The 25,020-nt window shown below is 35.9% G+C and overlaps 1 protein-coding gene across 1 annotated transcript in view; it reads left to right on the forward strand.

The window, feature by feature from the left end:
- LOC149238214 (uncharacterized) overlaps positions 1-9,785 on the forward strand; it is a 139,771-nt gene extending 129,986 nt beyond the window's left edge. Inside the window, exons 4-6 of the mRNA XM_089372945.1 lie at positions 8,879-8,936; positions 9,036-9,079; positions 9,203-9,785. Of these exons, the coding sequence (XP_089229071.1) occupies positions 8,879-8,936; positions 9,036-9,079; positions 9,203-9,406 (306 nt within the window). The 3' untranslated portion in view covers positions 9,407-9,785. The remainder of the gene's footprint in view (positions 1-8,878; positions 8,937-9,035; positions 9,080-9,202) is intronic.
- The last annotated feature ends 15,235 nt before the right edge of the window (positions 9,786-25,020 follow it).

Genomic DNA, 25,020 nt, shown 5'->3' on the forward strand with positions numbered 1-25,020 from the left:
CAATTTATTTATTTTGCCAATTAAATTTTGAATTGTTGAAGAATAAAATCACTAGTTTTTTTTAACTCTAGAAAATTAAATATGCAGTAGAAATAAAACAGAGAGATCAATCACACATTACAACAGATAAACACCCACAATAATTATCCTTCATCTATTAATATGGAAAATCAGGGTTTTCACCCACAAAAAATTTACAAAGAAACCAACTCAACCCCACTGGAATAATTCGGCCCACAGAAATTCGGCTGCTGGAAACTAGCCATTGAAGAAAATCGTCCTGGAGAAAATCAACCCACCTCTCATTAGTAAATCGACCTTTGTGCCTTACCCTCGCTCAGCCTCTATGCACTCATAAATCGGCCTGGGAAAATCAACCTTCCCAACAACTGCGCCTCTTCGCTTTAGTGATTTGACCTCTTCAATCTCCAAAAAATTAGCCTCTTGGAAACACTCTTGAAATTATCCCTGTATTCCCCTTCTTCCTCCTCAATTGATTTGAGCCTCTCGCTCCAAAGAATTCACTCTTTGAGAAAATCGCTTTCCCAAAAATGTTGTAGCTACCTCTCTTCTCTGTCTGTGTCTTCACCTCTCCCTTAGGCTTTCATTTATAATCTTCATTAAGCCCAAATCCCTAACCCTAATCTCCCTTCTAGAAGATCTAGGAGATCAATGGTTGAGATTATTTCTAAGTCACTTAAATAATTTTATTATTTATCCTTAGAAAATGACTTAATAGTCCACAATAATTAATTGACTTTAATTATTGTACTTTTCCTAAGTTAGACTTAGGAAATAAGACATAAATAACTAAAGAGGCAATAAATCATCTCGTACATGCTAAGACACCAAGCCTATGTAGAGCTTCCAAAGCTACCACAAGCTTCAACCTGCATCTTATCATTTTTTCTTATGCTTTTTCCTTTCTTTCTGTTGTGTCAACCTCTTAGGGCAAGTTTTCAGGGCCCTACGAACTAATAGGTGATAGATAACAAGCAATCCGAAGATTGGGCCATGATACCGAAGGAAGATGGAAATTGATGAGTATGGATTACCATGGGTGGGAAACATCAATTAGTGCCTTCTATTTGTGCCCTTCCTTGACAACGAAAGAAAGGCCTCAAAGAATGTCACATTGGATTAGGGGTTGGGGATAATTACCAAGGTGAAGCATGGGAATATGAATACAACCAAAAGTGGTCAATCATCAAACTCACCTTGTGATCCATACAAACATGCTCTGAAGCATGAAATGATGGCACTTGATTACAAAAATGGTTAATGTACCTTGTAATTTATGACCCACCTTCATTTGGTAAGTAAGCTAGATGTCACAAAGCATTTCCTTGAGCATAGATGGGGGGCCTTTGAGGCTAGCTATCTGTAGATCATATTGGGCTGTTGGTAGGCAAAGCTGAATAGAATTGGAGAAAAAGTTTTCTCTCGGGGATCACGCACTAGGGTGGATAACGTGGACCATCACTCAAATAATCATCTTGTTTTTGATTTATTTGTTATGAAGAAAATTCTTGAACATTTGTTGGAAATATCAAAATTTGTGCATCACCCTCAACTGTCTACTAGTGATCAACATTATCTTGAATGGAAGGTTTGAATTTGAAAACAACTTCTACTTCATACTAGTGTTGTCAGAATTACACTGGTTAGCTTCAAAAACCTGAACCTGAAAAATATTCAGACCAAAAAATACATAAAGCATTCAAATTTTGAAGAAAGCATATAAAATTCATGTGCATCCATATTACTCCAAGCCATTTTATACACAAATACGCAAAGTTGCTCATATATATAGTGAGAGTGCATATAACCAAAATAACATCAATTGCAATCCATCTCTAAACCAAAATACACCAATAAAGAGGCTCTAAATGGCCTCTAGAGTCCAAAAACAATCATTATACAACAAATAACTACATATCATCGAAAACATCGCCCATAATTGGATCCTCATAATTAGTATCAGCCTCTTAGCATTAAACTAAGATAGAAAAAGCTTAACATGTCTAGTCTGTGATTATCAATGATCTTGCTTGAGTGAAGGGTACATTTTCACTATGATAATGACAAAGGAGTTCTTCAATCAATGCAACCAAGATCAAGGTACACATAGGGCTTGGTGCTCTCGATTAAATTCTTGTTCCATACCATCATACATGATAGAATTGAGTGGAAAAGTTGCAATCCTACTAATCTTGAAATCTTGTATACTATGAAGCTTGCTGAGTTTTGAATGGGATCTAAAATTCTACTTTCTCCATTTGAAGTCCTATGAGGTTGGAACCACTCTTAAACATTTGAAATAATTAAAGGTAATGCTAAAAATTTGAGTAAAAGCTGACATCAATGTTATCGGATCTGTTGACCTTGGGGGAAGGGAACCAAATTCGAAATGGATTTAGATTCGACTAGATCCGCCGAAAAAAAATTTGATACTAGAGGGGGAAAGAGGGTCGTCAATCTCTCTAGCTTTGTTCTAATTCTCTTTCCTCCTCGAGTAAGAGGGTTGTCAATCTCTCTAGCTTTTCTTTTGACCCTCCGGTCTTTCGTCTATTGGAGAAAGGTTTAAATTTTTCCCTTGCTCCTAGAAAGATCCCAGTCAATGATATCATTTGTGACATTGAATATGGTATTAGAGACTTATTGGATGCCACTAAAGATATCATCAGACAAGACTGCATTGTTGTCCTTAGAAAGGAAAAACCCCCCAAGAACAACATTAGAAAGCTTGAGTTTGATGCTCTCAAGTCATTAAATAGTAACAAGGATGTTGTTGTTCTCAAAGCCGACAGGGCTGGTGCAGTGGTTATTCTTGATAAAGAGGATTACCAAAGGAAGATGTTGGACCACCTTTGTAATAGCGGGAGCTACAGGAAACTTAATAAGGATCCTTTGAAGAAGATTTCCAAAAGTGTGGCTCTTGCTATAAAATCCAGTAGCTTGGTCAGCTCATTCAGTCATAAGCTTATCGAAGTAGCCCTCTTACCCCCAGAATCTATGGCCTTCCAAATATTCATAAGGGGCTCCTCTGAGACCCATTGTCAACACGATAGGAGGGATGACCTATCTTCTTGCTAAATATTTAGCACTGAAGCTTAAGCCCTTTGTTGGTCGTACAAAATCCTTTGTCAAGGACTCTGCATCGTTTGTCAATGAGTTAAAGGGTATTACTATTGATCCTGATGACAAGCTTGTGAGTTTCGATGTGGTCTCCCTATACACTAATATCCCTATCAATGAGGCCATTGAAGTCATTAAGCGTATTACAAATCCTGATACAACTAGATTAATTTCTTTTCTTTTGATGGAGAATTCTATGAACAAACTTGTGGTGTCGCCATGGGTTCCCCCCTCTCCCCTATGGTGGCTAATCTATTCATGGAGGATTTTGAATCAAAGGCCTTAGCCTCTTCTCATCTTCTGCCTAAGATGTGGAAGAGGTTTGTGGATGACACTTGTGTCATTTGGTCCCATGGTAAGGAAGAGTTGGACCTTTTTTCCTTCATCTTAATAATCAGTTTAATTCCATAAAGTTCACCATGGAATATGAAAGCAATGGTAGTCTACCCTTCCTTGATGTCCTCCTTTCAAGGAATGATGATGGCTCTTTTTCTCATCAAGTCTTTCAGAAGAAAACTCACACGGAGCAATATCTTCATGCTAATTCTCATCATTTCCTGACTCAAAAGCTTGGTGTTCTCAACACTTTAGCAACTAGAGCTTTAAGAGTTTTTGATGACAACCATCTTAATGATGAGAAAGCACACCTCCTGAGTGTTTTCTTGAATAATGGGTATAGTAGACACCAGTGTACTAAGGCTTTCCTCAAAGCTGAAAAAGGTCCTAAGGCTAAGATAGAACCCAAGGATCGATTTTCAGGTGTACATCTCCCTTTTATCCAAGGGACCACTGACAAGATTGTGAAGATCCTAAGGAAGCATAAGGTTCCTTCAACCTTTAGGCCTCTGAATACCATCGAGATCTCCCTAAGATCTGTAAAACCTGGTGGACCCTAAAAATATGAAATGTGTTTACGTTATCCTGTGCTCTATGGGACTCCCTATATAAGTGAGACCGGTCGGTCAATTAATCAAGGGATTCATGAGCACGCTGTTGACATCAAGCATGGTAGGACCCGCTCCTTTGCTCTGGCAGAACATGCTGAAAAAACTATGAATCACATCTCTGCATTGAGGAGGCCCAAGTCATTGCCAGGATTAGTCATTTCCATCATCGAAAATTCAGGGAGGCCTTTGAAATCAAAAAAGGACCCACTAATTTGAATAAAGACGATGGTTGGAATATTAGCAGAAGTTGGGTCCTTGCCTTATCCTCCTAATAATTTTTATGTTTCTTTTTTACTTTCATATTGCTATTCAATTTTGTTGTTGTAGGTATATGTATCTTCTTGTTTTTCAATCGTGACGATTAATTATTGGTTTTCATAAATTAAGTTTTATCATCTGGGTCATTCTTAGCTCTTTTAATTATTTTTATCATCTTGTTCATTCTTAGATCCTTTATGTATTTATTTTATGTTAGACTTTGTTTATTTTCTTCTTTATTTTCTTGGTTCCTTGATTTATTTGTAGGGCCTTCGCCCCTTATTTTATAGTTGACCCTGATTCATTAGTCTTTCTTACCTTGATTATTTTAGTTTGGATTTTATTTATTATTTTTTTCTTCTGATTTTTCAATAATTTATTTTTAGGGCCTTGACTCCTTATGTTATTTTTTGGCTACGCTCCTTGGTTGAGGTTTGACATTAATTGGTTGATTCCTTTTATTCTATATTTATTTTGAACCTTAATCTATTTCTTGATTTTATTTAATAAATTGGATCCTAATAATTAATGTTATAAATTAAATAATATTATTCATAAACTAACCGTTTATTATGGTTGTTATTTGACTTCGCTCCTTGTTTGAGGTTTGACTTTGAATATTTGATTATTTTTATTCTATATATATTTCGACCCTTAACCTATTTCTTGATTTTATTTAATATAATTGGATCCTAATAATTAATGTTATAAATTAAATAATATTATTTATAAACTAGTTGTTTATTATAGTTGTTATTTGAACTAAGGGTCTCTACACTGATCTCTATTTAAGCTGGTGCCATGATCTACCTCTTCATCTTGTCCTGACGATGAACCACGCTGGATGGTTTGAAACGCGTAGACAAAAATTCTCCTATGTGATTTCTACCGTTTTTTTTTTTTTTTTTATCATATATTTTATTAAAATATTTAGATAAATATAACATAAATTATATATTTAATTTTTTTTTATATAAGTCATTTTTTTATACTTAAAATGTTGATTGGCTAAAATCTTTTTTTCCTCAAAACATAAGGAATCAAGCTGACAACCAAAGACTTGGAGCATTTGACAAGAGTAGAACTTTGCCCCTTATGTAACACCAATGGATTAGTTGATGTAGCTAGGTTTTGTCTACACATAAAGATGTAGATGCATGTCAAGGTCATTAAATTGTATCAAGAGAGATTAGGTAAGTAGCCATAAGTATTGTAACTATATATGTATATATATAGCACCTATCGTTATATATATATATATAGCACCTATCGTTTCCTTGCCGTATCCAGATCCTGGATTTTCAAAAATATGACGGGATCCGTATCAATATTCGAATCCTAGTAACTTAGATGTCCATGCATGGCTAGCCCCATATGCATGAGTAACAGGGGGCTGGCATGACATTTACTTGTAACATGGTGGTTGACATGCCTTCTATTTTTCTCTCTTACTTCCCACTCCTAATTTTCTGCTCAACTATGGAACAAAATACAATAGCATAAAGTGGAACACCTACTCCTCCTAGTGGCCCAGTATATAACATAGCTCGTTAGCCAATTAAGGGTAAGGTTTGGCTCCCTCAACCCTCAACTAGAGTTATGTATTTGAATGTTTTACAATCTTCTTCAATGTCCACATATGGCTAGCCCCATATGCATGAGTAATAGGGGGTTGACGTGGCTTCTACTTGTAGCATGGTGGTTCACATGCCCTCTATTTTTCTCTCTTACTTCCCACTCCTAGTTGTCTGCTCAACTATGGAGCAAAATACAACAGCACAGAGCGGAACCCCTACTCCTAGTGGCCTAATATATAACATAACCCGATAGCCAATTAGGGATAAGGTTTGACTCCCTCAACCCTCAACTAGAGTTATGGATTTAAACCTTCTACAGGTTTCTTCAATGTCCACATGTGGCTAGCCCCATATGCATGAATAATACGGGGCTGATGTGGCATCTACTCGTACCATGGTGGTTGACATGGTTGGCCAACTTGCAGGAGGCATAACTTTTGCATATAAACTCCAATTGATGCAATTCTTGCACTGTTTGGAAAGGTCTTTGAGTGTAGAACAATATCCCTGCGCCAAAGCAGGGATGTTTTGGCCCTAAAAAATGTCATTTAATGCCTCAAAATGACTTTGGAAGGTTTCAGACCTCAATTCTCCAAACTAGGACCTGCTGGTAAAAATGGCCCTGCAAACTGATTCTTCCAATTTTTCCACCCTGAAAACATCGAGAAAGATGACAAATAATACAGTGATCTAGATCATTGCTGCTGTTTTTGAACACTTTTGAAGAATTTTCAGCTTGTGGATTTGTCTTTATCACTGCTGATTTTGCTGATGTTGACTCATCTTCGAGCCTAAGTGTCCTCCTCCTTGAACTGCTGATTTGGAACTCTTTGCTCATGTAGGCTGATGTTGACCTTCTGCTACCATAGCATTTTGTATTGCTTCAATTTTTTTTCCTTCAAAAGGCCTTACTGCACGCTGTCTTATAATATCAAATGTGTCAATCATACTTTAATCACTACCATGTGTTGTTCAGATAAAGGAATACCTTTTTATGATAAGAATCGGTTTGTGCCGTGATATGAAAATGGTCCTCAATATAATCCTTTTCATCTTCCCACAATACATTCAGTACACGAGAATTGTTGAACTTATTTTCACCATCTTCAGGCACACGTACTACTTGCTTAAAACACCAGATCCTTCCTTCCTATGCATTGCTTGATACCCCCTACAAGCAGTAAAAGAAAATGAGGTGATTTTTTTGACTTGAGAGGCACCTCTGAGGGTTTTGTTCATCTGCATACTTTCTTTATCTTGTGAAAAGGCCCTCTTAACTCTGCAGTTGTCTTGACTGAAAGGCCACCAAGAAGAAAAATAAGATTGCTGTCCATGCTCAATTTTAACAGCCTTATTGTGTAGAATTTGAAACGGATCAGTCCTTTTATTGAACTTCTCTGTCATTTTATCAACTTTTTCAGAGATTGAATGAGCTCTGCTAATCTCTGCTGAAGGCTGAAAACTTTAGCAGATTTGGCTTCTATTAGCCTTGCTGGTTAGGCAATGGAATTTCGATTTCTATTTGACGATAAGAGATTGTTTAGGGGAATCAGATGGAAGTCTACCTTCAAAAAGAAGGTTATGATAGTCGGATGGAGCACCAAGAAGTCCCAAAACTTGAGTATCCGAGTATCATGACATTACGGAACACCAAACAAAAACGTTAATATAAATTTTGTAATCATGCTTTAGTTGTTCAACCCAGTTATTTTCAGAAACGTTGCTCTGTTAAGGGAGGGTGTTAGAATAAGTAACGCTTAGTAATTATTATTAGAGTTCTAATGATAAAGTAGCACTAAGAGGGGTCAATAGTGTTAATGTTTGTTAATGATCCACATTAGCTATAAGTTAGTTAGAGTCGTTTAATAGGTTATTACATGGCATATACAAGAAAGCCGATGTTTTCAATGACTGCATTAATAAATAGATATATTATTTTATCTTGTATCTCTCATGTTATAAGTGGTGTATCTCTAGGTTTTTAGTACATCTTAATGTGATATACGAGTTTAATTGAATTTGAAAATATTGATAGGTCAATGGTACTGTAAAAAATACACATAAAATGAACTGAGCATGGGTAGTGCTGAAGTGGAAGGGTTCCTGAGAAAGCCACGAGAGAAAAGTCCATGCCATAAGAGACTGAAAGTAACAATATGGAGGTCCAACACTAAGAATGTTGTCTTCTTGCAGCTCCTTTAACATCCAAGGCTGACAAGAATCGGTCAGGTGCTAGGGAGTCTGCAGAGTCTGACTGATTTTGTGGAAGAGACGTGTTCTCGACTCTCGAGGCCTCTTGTGCCCGGAACTATCAAGAGGCTGAAAATTTGATTCATAGTGTCTGTGAGGAGCAAAGTTGAATATCTTGCTATACAGTAGCTTCATTAAAGTTAGATCTACAGCTATTTCAATGTGTATCTAGCAAAACTACCATGGATGACTACATTTAACCAAAAAATCAGAAACATCTGGGAATACTAGCAAATCAGAAAGTTGTCTTGGCTGCCTCTATTTTTATTATCAATGTCTATATCTGTGAAGTAAAATATGACTGGCTGAATTGTCTACTCAGCCATGTTTGTTTTAGAGTTTTTGCATTTCATGGAACCTTAAGCATCATGTGGCCAACTTGTATATTCTATATCTTTTTTATTATTATTATTTCTACTAGATTGAAGCAAGTTCCTTTATTCATGTGGCATTTTATTTATTTCTGCTATAATTTTATTCTATGGCTTATCTATTATATCTTTGAAAGCTCCTGATTTTACAGTGAAATTTAACCTTACATATGGCTTATAAATTCATTTAAATGGTAAATTCAAGGCATTTCCAGTGATTAATCTATTACCTCTGGTATACCTTGGCTTTATTTTCCAGTGTTCAAAATTCATGTATCTTGGTAAAAATCACGACTTTCTATCATTGCTAATGTCAGCATTGTGCTACACTCTCCAGGATCCTTTTGTGGACATGCTTGATGACACCATACGTGAGGCATTGAAGGTTTTACTTGGTAGGATTTGCCGAAGCATAAGTTTTAAGACTTCAACATTTTCAAGTATAAATTAGTGCTTGCAAATTGTTTGATTTTCTTGATATTTTTGTGTTGCAGATACGAGGAATCATCCAGTTCTAATTCACTGCCAGAAGGGAAAGGTGCATTCTCTTTTATCCTCATACCTTATTCATGACTCTCGAAATCCACACATTGTTTATGCCTTTATCTATATAAGTTGGAAAGCCTTAAAATACATGCTTAAATTCTGCAAAATTGTGCAGCGCCGTACAAGTTGTCTGGTAGGATGCTTGCGCAAAATACAGAATTGGTGCCTTGCAACAGTGTTCGAGGAATACCAACGTTTTGCTGGAATGAAATCTGAAGTGTTGGATTTGCAATTTATTGAGCAGTTTGATGTATCTTTTGTGAAAGAATATGGTTATTCCTTGATGCATCCTCATGCTTCTGAAGTGGTAATTGTTTAGGGAACCTCTGAAGCATTAAATTATGGAGTAACAAACCATGTTGGAATAGGGAGATCAAGAGAAAATAGATTTCTTTTCAAACGGTATAGAGGATTAGAGCTTTTCATAAAACACAAACCAAAAATGAAACACCATTTTGAGCTGTTGTATATGAGTGCCATCGCCTGACAATCTATTGTTGGGATGGAAGGTTGGCTCCAAAAATAGTGTATAAGGAATTCGTCTTTAAGAAGGATGTGCAGTGCCACTGCATGATTCAGAGGAGAATACTATCCTCTATCAATTTTAACGCAGATATCTTGTTTTTGGTTGCCTTATTGAATAGTCTGACACACCTACACTACAATTATTTAAATATTGAAATGTACTATGGTTTTTATACTGGCTCTCAAATTTCACATTCATTCTAGAGCAGCTTTATGTTGTCACTTGTTACAGAATATACTCATAGTCCGTTGATTCTTGCGGCCCAATGTCATAGTTTGATTACAAACATGGATGTTAGAAATTCAAAAGCGAGGAGATCACTAACTGGACACATTGTGTAATTTTCCTTTTTATCTGAGGAGAGATTGAATAACAATTTACAGGATGAAAAAATATTGAATGCCAGTTTTCTCATATTCAGGCACATTTTTGATGATAGGTGGAGAGGGAGGGAAATAGAAGACACCGAGAGATTTTATTTCTTGAACATTTTGGACTGGTTTAATGATTCCTGTTAGTAGTCCTTGCCACATTGCTTAGGATTATTTCACAGAAGCATTTATAAGAGTGGCTTTTTGTTTTTCCTCCATCTAGCAACTTCCATTTTTAACTCAGAATATACTGACGGAATAGAATACCTTTTCCTTTCTGAAAAATAATTAAATCCAGCCACCTCTTCTTTATGGGTTTTAAATATATTATTTTTAAAATTTGGGATTGGGGATATTACAGTAGGCCTCAAAGTTTATTCCAGGGTTTGAAAACTTTACTGGGTGCCCAGTAAGGTTTTGAAATGACTTATTTTCATGGTTGGTGTACTACATTTTAACGAGGTTTTGAGTCAAAGGTTTTATTGATAAATATTTTCTCCAGCAAGGCTTTCAAAATTATCATATTAATTTTAAAAACGATTTATATCGTTGTTTTTAATAGTTATATAATTACATATTATTTTCAAGTCTTTAATATGTTTTACTGAACAGTTCTTGAATTAAATGCTGAGTTTGTGTCCAATTTTCACAAATTAACCACAGACGTAAGTTACACAATTTATAAAATTACAAAATACGTGGCTAATTGAGCTAGTTTCTGTAAGTATGAAAATGATCGTTGCTGAAAATATAAAATATTTTATAGGGTCCTATTACTTTCAAATTTAAGCCAACCAACAAAAATAATTTTATGTGACCCCGTAAATGTTGATCTGTTTAAAAATAATGGTCGACCAACAAACAAAAGTGTTTGTCCTTATCATTGGAAGATGGTTTTCATGAGCATGATGTTCTTATCATTGGTATTCAAGGTGGTTTTTATGAGAATTTGCCCAGCGCCATTGTCTTGTCTTGCATAACTAACATTGGGAAAACATTTATCCCTCATAACTACATGTAGCACACAAAATTGGACTTTCTGTGAAATTTGTGAGCTAAATGCCTTATGATGAAGATGAAGGCAACTATTATGTTTATCTATTATTTCATGGAGATTTCTGTCTGATCTCTCTATAATCCAAGGTTAATTCTATTAAAAACAGACGTGCATAATTATAAAATTTATTAAATTGGTTTCTTGGACTTCACAAAATTGAAAATCCTGAAGATATTTAATTTGAAAATATGTTTTTTTTCTTAATTTATTATTTAAACTTGAAATGGTAAGTAGATGGTGGTTTTCCTCGTTGGCAAGAGGCTAAACTGCATCTGGGTGAGGCACTCTCCTTGTTTCATGCATGGGGCTAATGCAGTTAACTTTTGGAAAGCACAATTATTAGGTAGGTTGCCTCAATGATAGCCTATTGGGATATTGGCTTTCAACGAGATTTTGTGGTATGCTCAAACTACTTTATGGTCTTGGAATATGATGCAAAATTGTTTTTGATTCGCTGAGTTTGTTTTCCTTGGATGCAAAGAAACAAGTTAATGATCTAAGACCTAGACACATTTGGCTTTATGAACCACCAAAGGCTAGAGTTTGTTTGCACACAATGTAGTTGCATCTAGAGATTATATCAAGAGAGACAAGATTGTTAGCCTAGAGTATTTTAGGTTTTTTTCCTATTTTGGGAAAAAATAGGGAGTGTTTTTGATACAGGAATTTTGGAGTTGCCGTGAGGACGCCTTGCCTCCCATTCCTCACCCTATGAAACATATACTTTGAAATTTTCTAATTTTTAGGATAAAAATTCTGAACTGTAATTCTATAAATTATATATCATCTGTTGAGTATGTTGTCATTGATGTCAAAGTGGGTGCAGAATACCGCCATTGATGTCCTCAGTATGTTGGCATGCATGAATGCAATGATGTATTGATGAAACCCTATCTCTAGGGTTTGGATCTCTTGGAAGATGATCATGACTCGCAATTGTTGGAGATTTTGAAGAACCAAATCAATGAATTGGTTTTGGAGACCATCACCATTGGATTTTCTTCATCATACCAATTTTGTTGATACATGGAGTGCTTCGTGGGTCCTCACTGTTTGAGAGATATGCTTGGTCGAAGTTGAAGCCCCATCCTAGTGGTCAAAATCCCTAGTAGTGGATGATGTGGCAGAATATGATTAGTTGGCAACTCAAGAAGTCAAAAAGGACTTCTCGTTAAAATCAGTCAAATATGTTTGGCTAAGATATGTTATTAAGGGATTAAATTTAATTCTTGTTGAGGATAAATTTAAATTTAATATGGTCCAAAATATTGGAGGTAACATTTGGGACTAAAAATTAAATTTAAATTTCAAATGTTTTCCCTCTTACTTTGGCAAGTGGGCCTCACTAGAACTCGCTCTATCTGTTCACCTACTTCGCGGCTTGTTCAATTTTGAAAATAGCATCGAGGGAAGTCAATGTTTGAAAAGTTATGGGTTTTTAGCGCCGTAGTCTAACTAGCTGGAGGAATTGCCCGGAAAGTTATGGAAATTCCGGTCATATTTAGAGAAAATCCAGCAAGGATTTTTGTAAATCCAAGTTGTTAAACTTCAAAATTTTAAGTGTTCTAGATGTTTTTGATGGTGCTGAATCTATTTCCACCATCAAAAACACGATTCAAACACTGTCTCTACAAGATTTTTTGAAATTTTTTTGCCCAGATTCCGGCCACTTTTGGCCGTCCGGGCAATTCCTCTGCCTCGGTAGACGACTCCATTTTTGGCTATTGTTTCTTTTGGTGGTGGGTTTTGTTGACCATGCCTTTGGAAGAGGACTTTATGGCCCCTATTAGCTGTGCCTGTTTCCCTCTAACACAAACCTCATAAAACCAATGATGGATGGCCCGATTAGTTGCCCTTTCAATTATTTGTGGTCTTTGCGCTGGAATGAAAGGCACTGATTTGTGATTTTTGTTGGAGTTCTGTGACATTTTTTGGAGTGGATGGATCATGGTTCTCTGAGCAGATTTCGCTGGTTCAGTGGTTAAAAGTTCAGTGTATCAAATCTTCTAGATTAAACCCTGAAGTTTGTACTCACTAAAGCGTTGCGACTCAGTGAACCCTTATGGACACAAACCTGAGCTTGCAATGGAAATTTAGAAAGATGTTAAGAGCTGATACCTGTTGCATATGCATTACTGAAGGCTTCGACCCTCTTCTAAGGTTATCTGCGCAAACCTGGAGGCCCAAAACTATGAACCAAGGCTAAGAAGATTTGTTGTTTGTCTCTGTGCAAATGATTTGTCAAATATGGAAAGATTCAGGATTATTTCAGAAGGCAAAGGTTTGTAATTCAATCAAATCAAATATACACAATAACCTAGTGCAAATTTGTTCTGCTTGAAGTGTTTCGAGCTAAACTCATGCATTTTGGATCATGATCTGGTCTGTATGGTCTATGATGGTCGAATAGTGTGATGTTGAAGAGGCACTTTTCTGGTGGGATTTAATCTATAGTCTGACTTGTTGAATTGTAGATCGAGATGACACACTGTGTATGAGAATGTGTGACATTGATCCTAAGCATTGGGTCATGAATCTCTTGTATTTGTTCGTGCAGGTATATAATGACAAATAAGACGAATCCATTTTGCAAAATCCTTGTTGACATAACACATTCAGAATGGAGGCCATTTTTATATGGCAGCTCTGAACCCGATTCATTCAGACCATCTGAAAGAAATTAACTTGGAACCCTTTTTTTGATTTTTGGTCCTTCCCTTTTTGAAGTCTTGCTTCTGTACATTGGCAGATCCAAGAATTGTTTGCTGAGATCAATGACTCTTTCTACCTGGAAGTTGAGACACTAGATTCGATGCTAAACTTTACTATAAACTCACAGATCCAAGGCTCGTTTCTCTATGCAATTTTGAAATGAAGTTTTGCTTATCATTGGGTGTGATCTTCTTGTAGTTGTCTGAAGTAGATGTGTTGAAACCCTAAACTACTCAATAACAGCTAAACCCAGGTCTATATAAGAGTGGATATTGATTGTTGCAAAGATTGTATATTGAGAGGTTTTTTATCTAAGTTAAAGGTATTTTTGTGCTGTTCATATAGCCATGGAAATGATTTGTTTTGCTTATTTGCTCGGGTCTTGATGTATATGTAGAAGACACAGAATGTTCTTGACTGTTGTGATCACTGCTGTGATGTATATGGCAAAAGTTGGTCAGAGATGGACGGTAATTGAGAAGTATAATAATGTGAAATTATGTTGCATAGCAGTCTTAGTTTGTTGTGGATCAGCTGAACAATAACTGCAAAAGGTTATAGTTGCACAAAAGGCAAGTCTTGGAGCTATTTGTTTGCTAGATGTTGAGGCAAATCAATACCAATAGATGTAACTTGACTGAAAATCATTGGCACGTCACTTTATTATTGAGAGTTTCACTGACTAGTGTATGCATGAGGTATAGTAATGCTTTTAACAGGAAACACCCTATGGTGCAAAGGTGGCATCTTGATGGACTTCATTAATTCATTTACAACAATAAACATCAATATTCCGTGGTGAATTTAAAGTGGAAAAAAATAATGTTTGTGCTGGTGCATGACAGAGATGCTGGGCTGGAGTTTCATGATGCTTGATGATGACTGATGTATTTCTGAGAAGATATTGAAGGTTTGACATTGGGCAAAGATCAGAGATAAGGTTTTGGCAGTGATCTTGTGACTATGACACTTGACAGTGATATGATATGGCAATCTGAGTGGTCTTACAACAGTATGGATACCTCCCTGTAACAGGGTATCAACTTGTGATATGAATTAGCCTTCTTCCTGTAGGAGATTCGATCCATGTCATCTTGAAGCAACTTCTTCTATTCATGTATCTTAAAGGAAGCAGTGAAATATTGTGCAGCAACAGTGGTAGCGGGAGTCGCAATCATAGTAGTGTAGTGCAGCAGTAGTGGCAACAACAGTGGTAGCGGGAGTCGCAATCATAGTCGTGTAGTGCAGCAGCAGTGGCAACAACAGTGGCAATGGACAGTGGTAGGAGTGAAGTGTAGTAGCAACAAGAGTGACAGTGGACAACAACAACGATGGCAGTAGGAAGTTGAGTGATAGCAGTGTTGGAGCAACAATGGTTGATTGGTTGATTGTAAGGGAGACTGGAGACTCCTACATACTTGTGTCTGTAAATATATCCAGACTTGGGGAGTTTTGTGCTTCTAGTTCAACAGGTAAATGTGTATGCAATCATACATAATGAAGAGCCTTTGTTAAGATAACTCTTTTGTACATTATTTTATGCTGTGATGATGTTCCATGTTTTTCTTTTAATGTTCTGAATAAATAAAAGAAACTAACCAAATGTGTAAAAATGAGATACACTTATTCACCCCCTCAATGTTTCCAACATCATCAACCTAGCTATAACATTAGGATTAAGAAAAAATACGAATTGACGTTATATTGGATAAAATGCTTTACCTTTTATCATTTTAGCACATTGATGATGCGAGATTTGAGATAATAATATTAATTGCATACTTACAGAGAAAACCTTGACTTAAATTATTTGGAAATAATTTTGAAATATTTAAAAAATGATATAACAAGGTCTTAAATTTGAGAAGTTAATATTAATTTCACACTAACAACCATAACTCAAATCATTAAAACAATAGCATTAAAAAAAACCTAGAAAAGTATTTTATAAATTATAAGGCAAGGTGCTAAGTTTGAAAAGTAGATCAAATATTCTAATTTTTAATTAGGTATTTAAAGCCTCAATTATGAATAAAAACAAGTTCCAAGAAATCTAATATTATTAAAATATTTCTAAATTCAAACTTATACTTGGTAAGTAAAGTCAAATATGCTTCTCAAAGAAATGTAGCAATGAACATATTTTTAATTAGCTTAGGTTATAACTTACCTTAGTAATCAATTAATGATGTAACACAAATATTCTTGAGTGATGCACAATTTGTCAAGACTCTGAACCACTGTCTTCCATGAATTACAATATTTGCTTTTGAATTAACATGACAAAGGGCAAGAATTACAAATAATTAAAAGCAAAAGGTGCTATGTTCTAACCCCAACAACCTGGTTAATTATTTCTTAACATATGTAGATCTGCCAAGTAAAAAACATGTTTGAGAATTTAACATGTAAATAAAATATGATAGCGGAAGTAAAATGATCACACCATTCTACCTTTAATATCTTCTTTTTCATTAACAACAATAATCTATAGCATACAAGGGCTCCATTCTTGTGATAATGGCCCTCTAAGGAAAAATAAAAATACAACAATAATCTAGAATCGGTCTAGCTGATCAAACTCTTTGACTTGTCCCTCAATCTTTTGGTTGATCTAGATCCTTCCATTGTTGTCCCTTGGACTCTTTCTTGAAGCCTACACACTTGGATGAAATTTCTTCTTCACACAATCAGTGAGATCTCACTATCTAATTATGTCTTTTGCTCAAAGATGTGTCTTCTCCCTTAGCTTAGCATTCCTTTTATAAGTTTGAGTTATTGATCGAATCCACAATTGTAATCTCCAAAGTGATTTGATGATTGAGATTATATCTTAACATCTCTTGAGATCAATTAGATCTCAACATCCCTTGAGATTAATCTAATTCACTAATACAAATAACTTTTGCTTTTCATTAGATTAACTCCATCTTATGAAAGTCAATTACTTTAATAATGAAAGTAATTGCTAAGGTTAAGGGTCAATCAAACAACTTTAACACATCTAGACACTCAGACCTCTGCGAACGAATTTGCTTGATGCTTGTGAATTTATGTTGGCTAGCAAATTAGGGTTGATTTCTCTTACTTGATAATTGCTTGTGAATATATGTTGGCTTCTTATTACTTTTATTATGTTCTCTTCACCAAACAATTACCGAAAACATAAACCATGAAAATCACAAAAAGACAAAGAACACAAGATATAGGCTCCAAGCTAGGGAAAAACCCCACAAGGGGGAAACCCAACCAACTTCTCTTATAAAATCATGTCAAAGTGAGAAATCCAAGATCCAAAAACCAAGACCAAGACCTCCCACAAGACCCAAGTCCTTCAAACCTTCATCAACCAAGTCAAATCTAACCAAGTCAACGATGGTCAAATCTCTTCAAATCTGGTCAAACTTTGATTTTCGACCCTTGCGACTATCTAAAATTTTCACGTGCAGTAGAATTAGGGCACAAGCTCACAAAATTTTCCTTCTTAGACCTTTGCTCTCTCTCCTTTGAATTTCGTTCTTCCTTCCTTGCATTTTTCCCTGTCTTCTTGATCTTTCTTGCACAAAAATCAAAGTTTTGAATTGGTGCTACAATGAGGTTGAACTACTCATATATACACATCCAGGAGGTTGAATTTGTCCCTTCCAGGGTCAACTTGTCTAGGCAGGGTTGACTTGGTCTTATGGGTGACAAAATGACTCTTTTGACTTAAATAAAATTATTTTCCCTCTTTCTTTCAAAAGTCCAAATGGGACTTGATTCAAGTACAATAAATTGACTTATGGAAAATTTTCTTTTGACCCAATAAACAGTAGAAGCATGAAGAACATGCTTAACTAATGAAATAATAATAATGATTTCTTTTTTCTTCTTTTTGCTTTTTGACATGAAATACATTTTGATACATGTACAATGATAACTATGAAGACCGAACCTAGTTACATTTCTCAACGCTCCATATTAAGAAGGGAGGTATTCATAATCACACACCAGGATACAATGATACTCTAATATTGAAATATTCTCATAAGAAGAGTTGGGATTGATAAGAATCATCAAACATCATCAACATAACCAACATTGTCAAATGGCAAGGTCTTGACTAGCAAGCTCTAACTTTCCACTGGATTAGAGCACAATGCTGGGAGGTATACATTTGGATACCCAACCCTTATTCTCAAAGAGTATCAGTCCTCAGGACTACCCCTATCTTGGATTCCCAATCCTGAAGGAATATCGGTCCCAAATGCTTAGCCAATTCTCCATTTTCCCTACCAGTGCCTTCACAAGACTTACAATTGTTAGCCCTGGCCTAGTGCATGACACATGGAGAATACAATGCCCACCATCACTCCCTTTCAACTAGGGAGGGGATTTTTTTTCCCTCTCAAACTAGGGAGATATAACCCCAAGCATAATCTTGTCTCATTCATCAACTATTTGTTCTTCCAGTGGAAATCTAGTTTTAGTTGCAAGGCTCCTACCTTGCATCACAACATATTGAGCTTTGACATTCCTGGATGTCGATCTTCACATAGCTCTTATCATGTCATCAAGTCAAACATATTATGGAGCCAAATCTTTTTACATTCTATCTTCATGACAGGGTTTTCTCCTTAATCCTTTTAAGAAATTATAACACTTTTCACTAACCATCAGTAGTATCTGTATTAGCAATAATATCTAATCAAAGTAGATCCAATTATAGCTCCCTTTATCCATATGGGTAAAGTGAACTTCTTCTAGATCAGTATCGAATCCATCATACCATCAAGTGACCAACAAATTATCTCATGACTTCTTGTATCAATTTGTTGCCTTTCTTACCTTTACAATGTACACACTTCAACGATATATTCTTCCTATAAGTCATGCCATATCCCAAACATCTTTCCTGATCATCATAATTTCCAAAACAAGTGATATTACTTTGAATTTCAAATTGTAAGATCCTTCAAGCCACTTCGTGCTTCTAGCTCCCTCTGAAGTTGTCATTACTATCTTCCTTACATTCTTCAAGAGACCATATCGGATGTTGATCAATATCAACATGTGTTCTGCCCATCTGTCATGCTACTATATATCAAACAACCATATGAAAGAGTCTCGTCTTTCTAGTCTAACCAAGATATATCATGCTTATGCTCCAAAGTATATTTATGCATCCAACTCTTCCTTCAATACTTTCTGAAGATATGAATCTTCTAATGAAGAATTTTTTCTAAGATAGGAATGATATGTTGACTTTGAACGAACAGTTATTTTGATCTATGAATGATGAGATTCCTTAAGATGAAAAATACTTCATTTATGATTCATGTGGTTTCGAGACTATCTCCATATCTTCATATTTCTAGATTGCTTTCGATGTTGCTTCCATAATCTTCTTAGTGGAATATACTTCTTCCATGTCACTATGATTCTTCCATTGAAACAAAATATCATACTGTAAAAACTTCTATGACCTTGACTTTGCTAATAGTTTTGCTTCTATAGTAAATCCTTGTAGTCCTTCTCTGCTAAATGACTGCTTTTGGATTGACATGATACAAATGTAGTTTCCAAATGAATTGTAAGGTGCTTGATGGTCCAAATCCTTTTATCCTTGCTTTGCTAGATGTTTAGATAACTACATCCTACCTTTTGATAAGATGCAACTGATAATGTTGACAACTCTTCCAATGTTATATGCTTCTTTCCATGATGCCATAACTTGTAAATCTCAAGACTCTTCTACAAGTGTAACTGCAACTTCTACTTTGACTACCATCCTCTAATTAAAGGGAAAACAAACTACTTGTAAACCTGGTAATAGTAAACTCCTTCAATAATAGAGGTCCTTATGATCTTCAGTTTTTCATTTTCTTTTCAAGTTCTTCATCTTCTTCTCCAATGTGAGCTCCACTTCTTTCATTTTGTTGTTCTTCTTGTTATTAGGATCCTTGGGAAAATCTCTTTTAAAGTGTCCATATTCATTGCACCCAAAACATTGCACTTTGGATATGTCTCGGCCTCCACGTGGCCGATTTTTGATGTTATTGTTGCATTTTTGACGAGGTTCAAATCTTCCAAATCTTCCAACTTCTTTGACCTAGCAGCAAAAGCTTGTGATTGTTCATTGTTGGCTTCAATGTCACCCTTGACTTTTAATCTTGATTTTTCTAGCATACATAAGGCCCAATATATCGAAGTTTGGAGTATCTTTTCTTGAATAGATGTTGGTCACAAAACTACTCCAATTTGAACACAGAGCATTGAGTACACAAGTAGTTAATTCAGAATTGGATGTTAATTCTCCAAGCCCTTGTAGTTGATCTTTCAATTTTGATATTTTCACAAGGTATGATGTCAAGTCTTCATCTTTTGGCAACCTTGTTTTGTAGAGTTGAATCCTCACATATATTTTATGCCTTGTAGTATTGACATCATATAGTTTTACCAATTTATCATAGATTTATTTAGATATGCCCAAATTTGCAACAAGGGGGATAAGATGATCTTTGATGGACTCAATGAGAATTATTTGATCCCTAACTTCTCATTTATTGTATTTGGCCAATTTTGGAGTCTTGTCCTTATATGATCTCACAACTTTACCTAAAATATGATCCATGACTTCATTTTCGATGAGAACCAAGTCAATTCTCTTCTTCCAAGCTTTGAAGTTTGATGACCGATCAAGCTTGTTGCCTTACAAAAAAATGCTATTTGATTTGAAGTTTGAGACATGGAGTGTAATAAGGTACTTACTTGTGAAAGATGATGCCTTCAAGTATATTGGTGTTGCCAAGAGTCTTCAAAGATATCCTCCTAGGATGGATGGAAGAATAATATCTTTAAGCTACTTCAATGACGATACTTCCAAGAATGTATATGATGTTACAATGAATATTGATGCCTCTTGAGTGATTTCTTCTATAGAGACGTCCTCAAAGATGAGTAATGATCAAGAAATTTCCAGTAAAGTCAAAAGAGAGAGATTGCTATGATGATGGTCTTGTTCAAAATAATGACTGCTAATGATGACGATACTTGTGCCTTCTTCAACTTATGCCAACAAAAGTGATCGTCAAGTTGCCTTCTCCTCACCTTGGCTCTAATACCATGTTGAGAAACCAATAGGCTAGCAAATTAGGGTTGATTTCTCTTGATATTTTTTTGTGGATATATGTTAGCTTCTTATTACTTTTATTATATTCTCTTCATCAAAAATTACCAAAAACATAAACCATGAAGATCACTAAAAGAAAAAGAACATAATATATAGCCTCCAAGCCAAGGCAAAACCCCACAAGGGGGGAAACCCAACCAACTTCTCTTCTTATAGAATCATATCGAAGTGAGAAATCCAAGACCCAAAAAAAATACCAAGACCTCCCACAAGACCCAAGTCAGCCCTACTTCAAACCTTCCTCAACCAAGTCAAATCCGACTAAGTCAACGATGGTCAAAGCTCTTCAAATCTTGTTAAACTCAGATTTTTTGCCCCTACAACTATCTGAAATTTTCACACGTGTGGCATAATCAAGGCACAAGATCACAAAATTTTCCTTCTGAGACCTTCACTCTCTCTCCTTTAACTTTCACTCTTCCTTCCTTGCCTTTTCACTTGTCTTCTTACTCTTCCTTGCACAGAAGTTGAAGTTCTGAATTGGCACTACAATGAGGTCAAACTACTCTTATATATACACATCCAAGAGGTTGAATTTGTCCCTTCCAAGGACGACTTGGTGGTGTGGGTGACAAAATGACTTTTTTGACTTAAATACAACTATTTTTCCCCTTTCTTTCAAATGTCCAAATGGGACTTGATTCAATTACAATAAATTGACTTATGATAAATTTTCTTTTGAATCAATAAAACCTAGAAGCATGAAGAACATGCTTAACTAATGAAATAATAATAATAATAATAATTTCTTTTTCTTCTTTTTCCTTTTTACATGAAATACATTTTGATACAAGTACAATGATTATGATGAAGACCGAATTCCCCACTAGATCGCCTTTTAGATTATTGTGCGTGTCTTCCGTAAAAATATTCATCACACTTTGGTGGATGAAGACTCTTCCACTTGTGTCATGTCAGCATCATGCTAGAAGGCTCTCGTCTCTCCGACGCTCCTAAGTCTAATACTACTCTTCAAGCCTTTGATGAACATAATTTTGTACCTAAGGGTGTTCTTCCCAAGTTTTCCATTGAGTTAGGGGGGAAAAATGTTTATGTCGATGTTGAAGTCGTTGACACTCCCTTGGATTATAACCTAGTCCTTGGCTATAGTTGGTTCTATGCCATGATCGTGGTTGTCTCATCTGTATTATGTGTACTTTTCTTTCATCATGAAGGAAAGATTGTTACCATCGACCAACTTGAATATTGCGTGCCCTCGACCGAAATTTCCACTACTGGTAATTCAATACCACTTGTGGGAGATAACCTTGGTCATTTTCAGAGTGTTGGTGCAGGGCTATTCAAAATTTCATCCCTTATGGTTGTTTTTCCTCAATTACCGCTACCCAACATTCCTTCCTCCTCTTCAAAAGCTCCTATGCATATGATATATTTTGGAACCTATGCACCCCATCGACCTCCTAATCCTTGGGTGGTTTCTCATGATATTATGGAGATTGATCAAGCAAGTGAGCATTCTTTGCCACATGTTGTGGAAGAGATTGTCACTCTGATAGTCCTGTTAGTACCTCCTGATGTTGGTCAAAAACTCCATCCCAATATGGAATATGACCACACAGGTCGTCACTTTGCCTATTCCATGTGACTCCCTTGATGATGAGTCTTATTCTCGATAAGTCATCTTAGAGGTCATGGATTCATCCACCGATAAACTTAGAGATATTATGCCTTTGTTCTCCCCAATGTGGAACAAGTAGATCTTGGCAACATAAATCTTGAAACGATTCAGGGGGCACCTCGTCGGCCCTCCTTGGAAGTGCCATCCCTGGGCTGAATCAAGTGTTGGGATTCTACTATCGAACTTTCCAATGAATTGTCTGCTTCCTTTCCACCTATTGACGAGCATCTTGCACCTCCTTTATGTCTTGATCCTTCCTTATGTCCTCAGGTTAATTTTGAAAGAACAACCATGTTAGAATGTCCCTGGCATGGTCAACCTTCCGCATTGGGTTGTTTGACTTCCTTTGGCATGGCTCCACATTAGTGAGCCATAGGTCCCCTTACCCTCCAAGAGTTCATGTATAGAAACCCTTGGCCCATGCCCGACTGTGGGCACACATTAGTTTGACCTACATGACTGTGTTGTGCTTATATTGTACATAGGAGTGTGATGCAAGTATTTTTCATGCCTTATTTAAGCCAAAAATCCAAAAAAATATATAAAAACCAAAAATACATGATTTTGTTTTACCTTATCCGTGCTTATTTCTTTCATTATGTGATTTAACCATGGGTCTGGTCTTTCTATATGGTTTTTACAGGATAGGGTGACATTTTTATTGTGACATCCATTGGGCCTAAGGTATTTTTCCTCTTACAGGCATATAGGGGTAGGTCATATATCACCATCACCAATGCATTCTTGACCGTTGGTGCCATCATTGTGCCTTAGGTCTGACCCTGTCAAGTTATGACATTAGCCACTCTTTTCTATGCATGTCATCGCTTGGTAGTGGAGCTTTCTTTTGGGGATGAAACATGTTTAAGGGGGGTGGAATGTAGTATACCTAGGGGGGATATTATGGAGTACAAAGGGAGGTACCCAAGGGAATAGTGTAATGTAAGAATGATCAATAGATGGGCCATAATTAACAAATAAAGTGGTTAACCCACATTATGCATGGGACCACAAGTAGTTAGGGAATAAAGTGATAAGCCCATTGTATTGGATGTATGGTAATTAGAGACCCATGGTAATTACCCATGGTATTGTATGTATGAAGCCTATATAGAGGCTAGATACTCTCCATTGAGGGATGTCAAGTATTTTTTTGTATTGACAAACATTAGCTTGTGGAGTGATCTCCTTCCTTAAGGAGTAGTTGTATGGTGTTACCCTACCTCAAGGGTTTTGATATTAATAAAGATCTGAAGTTCTATCATCTATCATGTTATTTCTTGGGCATATTTTTCATTTTTATATATTCACAGGTCAGATATATTACACTTGGTTCACAATTAGATATTTTAAGACTTAAAAACAAACAAGAAGATGAAAAATGAGCTCTCTCTATCTTTTTTTCTAAACGCGGAAAGAAACACAAACTTACAAAATGTCCTCTTGACAATATTGATATTTGTGTTATTTTTGTAGGAGAACATTTGAAGAAGCAATGTATGCCTTTACTTATTTTAAAGGAAATCTATCAAAGGGAGAATCAAGTAACATAGCAATTGTGCACAATGGCACCAAGGAGATCCTGGCAGTCGAGAACCTCAAGTATACCTTCATATCTTGCATCTAAATTTACTTCTTTTCATGGACAACAATATTCACCACAATTTTTAGATTTTGATATGTCTTGGAAAGCATGTCCTCCATAGCAAGTCGTAATTCATCCTTGGAAACAAGCATGGTGAGGACCTAGCTACGAAAATGTTCCTATTTACCACAATCTTATGCAAGCAATAACTTTGATCGGCCTCCAAATTAGATACAAACTAAGGTCCATCTAACCTTTCCTATGCGCATAAAGGCTATATTAAATATCTCCTTCTACACTTAATAAAGTTTTATTAGCTTTAATAAGTTCTTAGGAAGGTTTACAGATAATTGCATATTATGTTAGTGCCTAATATTATTTGTTTTTGTAGAATATTGAGAGAATGTTGGGGGCAGATTTTGAGGATTTGGAAGATGAGATAATTTAGGGACTTTCTCCCTACCACATGATGGAACAATACATGAATAAAATATCATGAAATCATTGACATATTCTGGAGCTCCACTTATTGAGAAAATCTAGGGATGTGTTCCTTGTTACAGGAGAATCCATAACTAATTATTTAATGAAGATTCCTATTGTTGGGAACCAGATCCACTTTTTGAAGGATTTTGGAGGGGAAATATCCCTCCTTTCAAGGAGGATGCTTCCCCATATATTTGTATAAGTACCAATTCGAATTAGCCTCTAGGGGCATATATTTTTTAGTCTTCTTGTGAAGAAAACCTGTCATTTAACAACTCTACTTTCATTTCTAGCAGGGATGTACTTGGGTTGACTCTAATAATCAAGTTTGGTGTCATTTTTAGCTTCTAAAGCTTGGTTTCATTCATAGGACTTTGAGTATCCTT

The sequence above is a fragment of the Pinus tabuliformis genome, chromosome 8 (assembly GCF_031772625.1).
Source record: "Pinus tabuliformis cultivar Carrire ecotype Pingquan chromosome 8, CPIR1, whole genome shotgun sequence".
Taxonomy (NCBI): Eukaryota; Viridiplantae; Streptophyta; class Pinopsida; order Pinales; family Pinaceae; genus Pinus; species Pinus tabuliformis.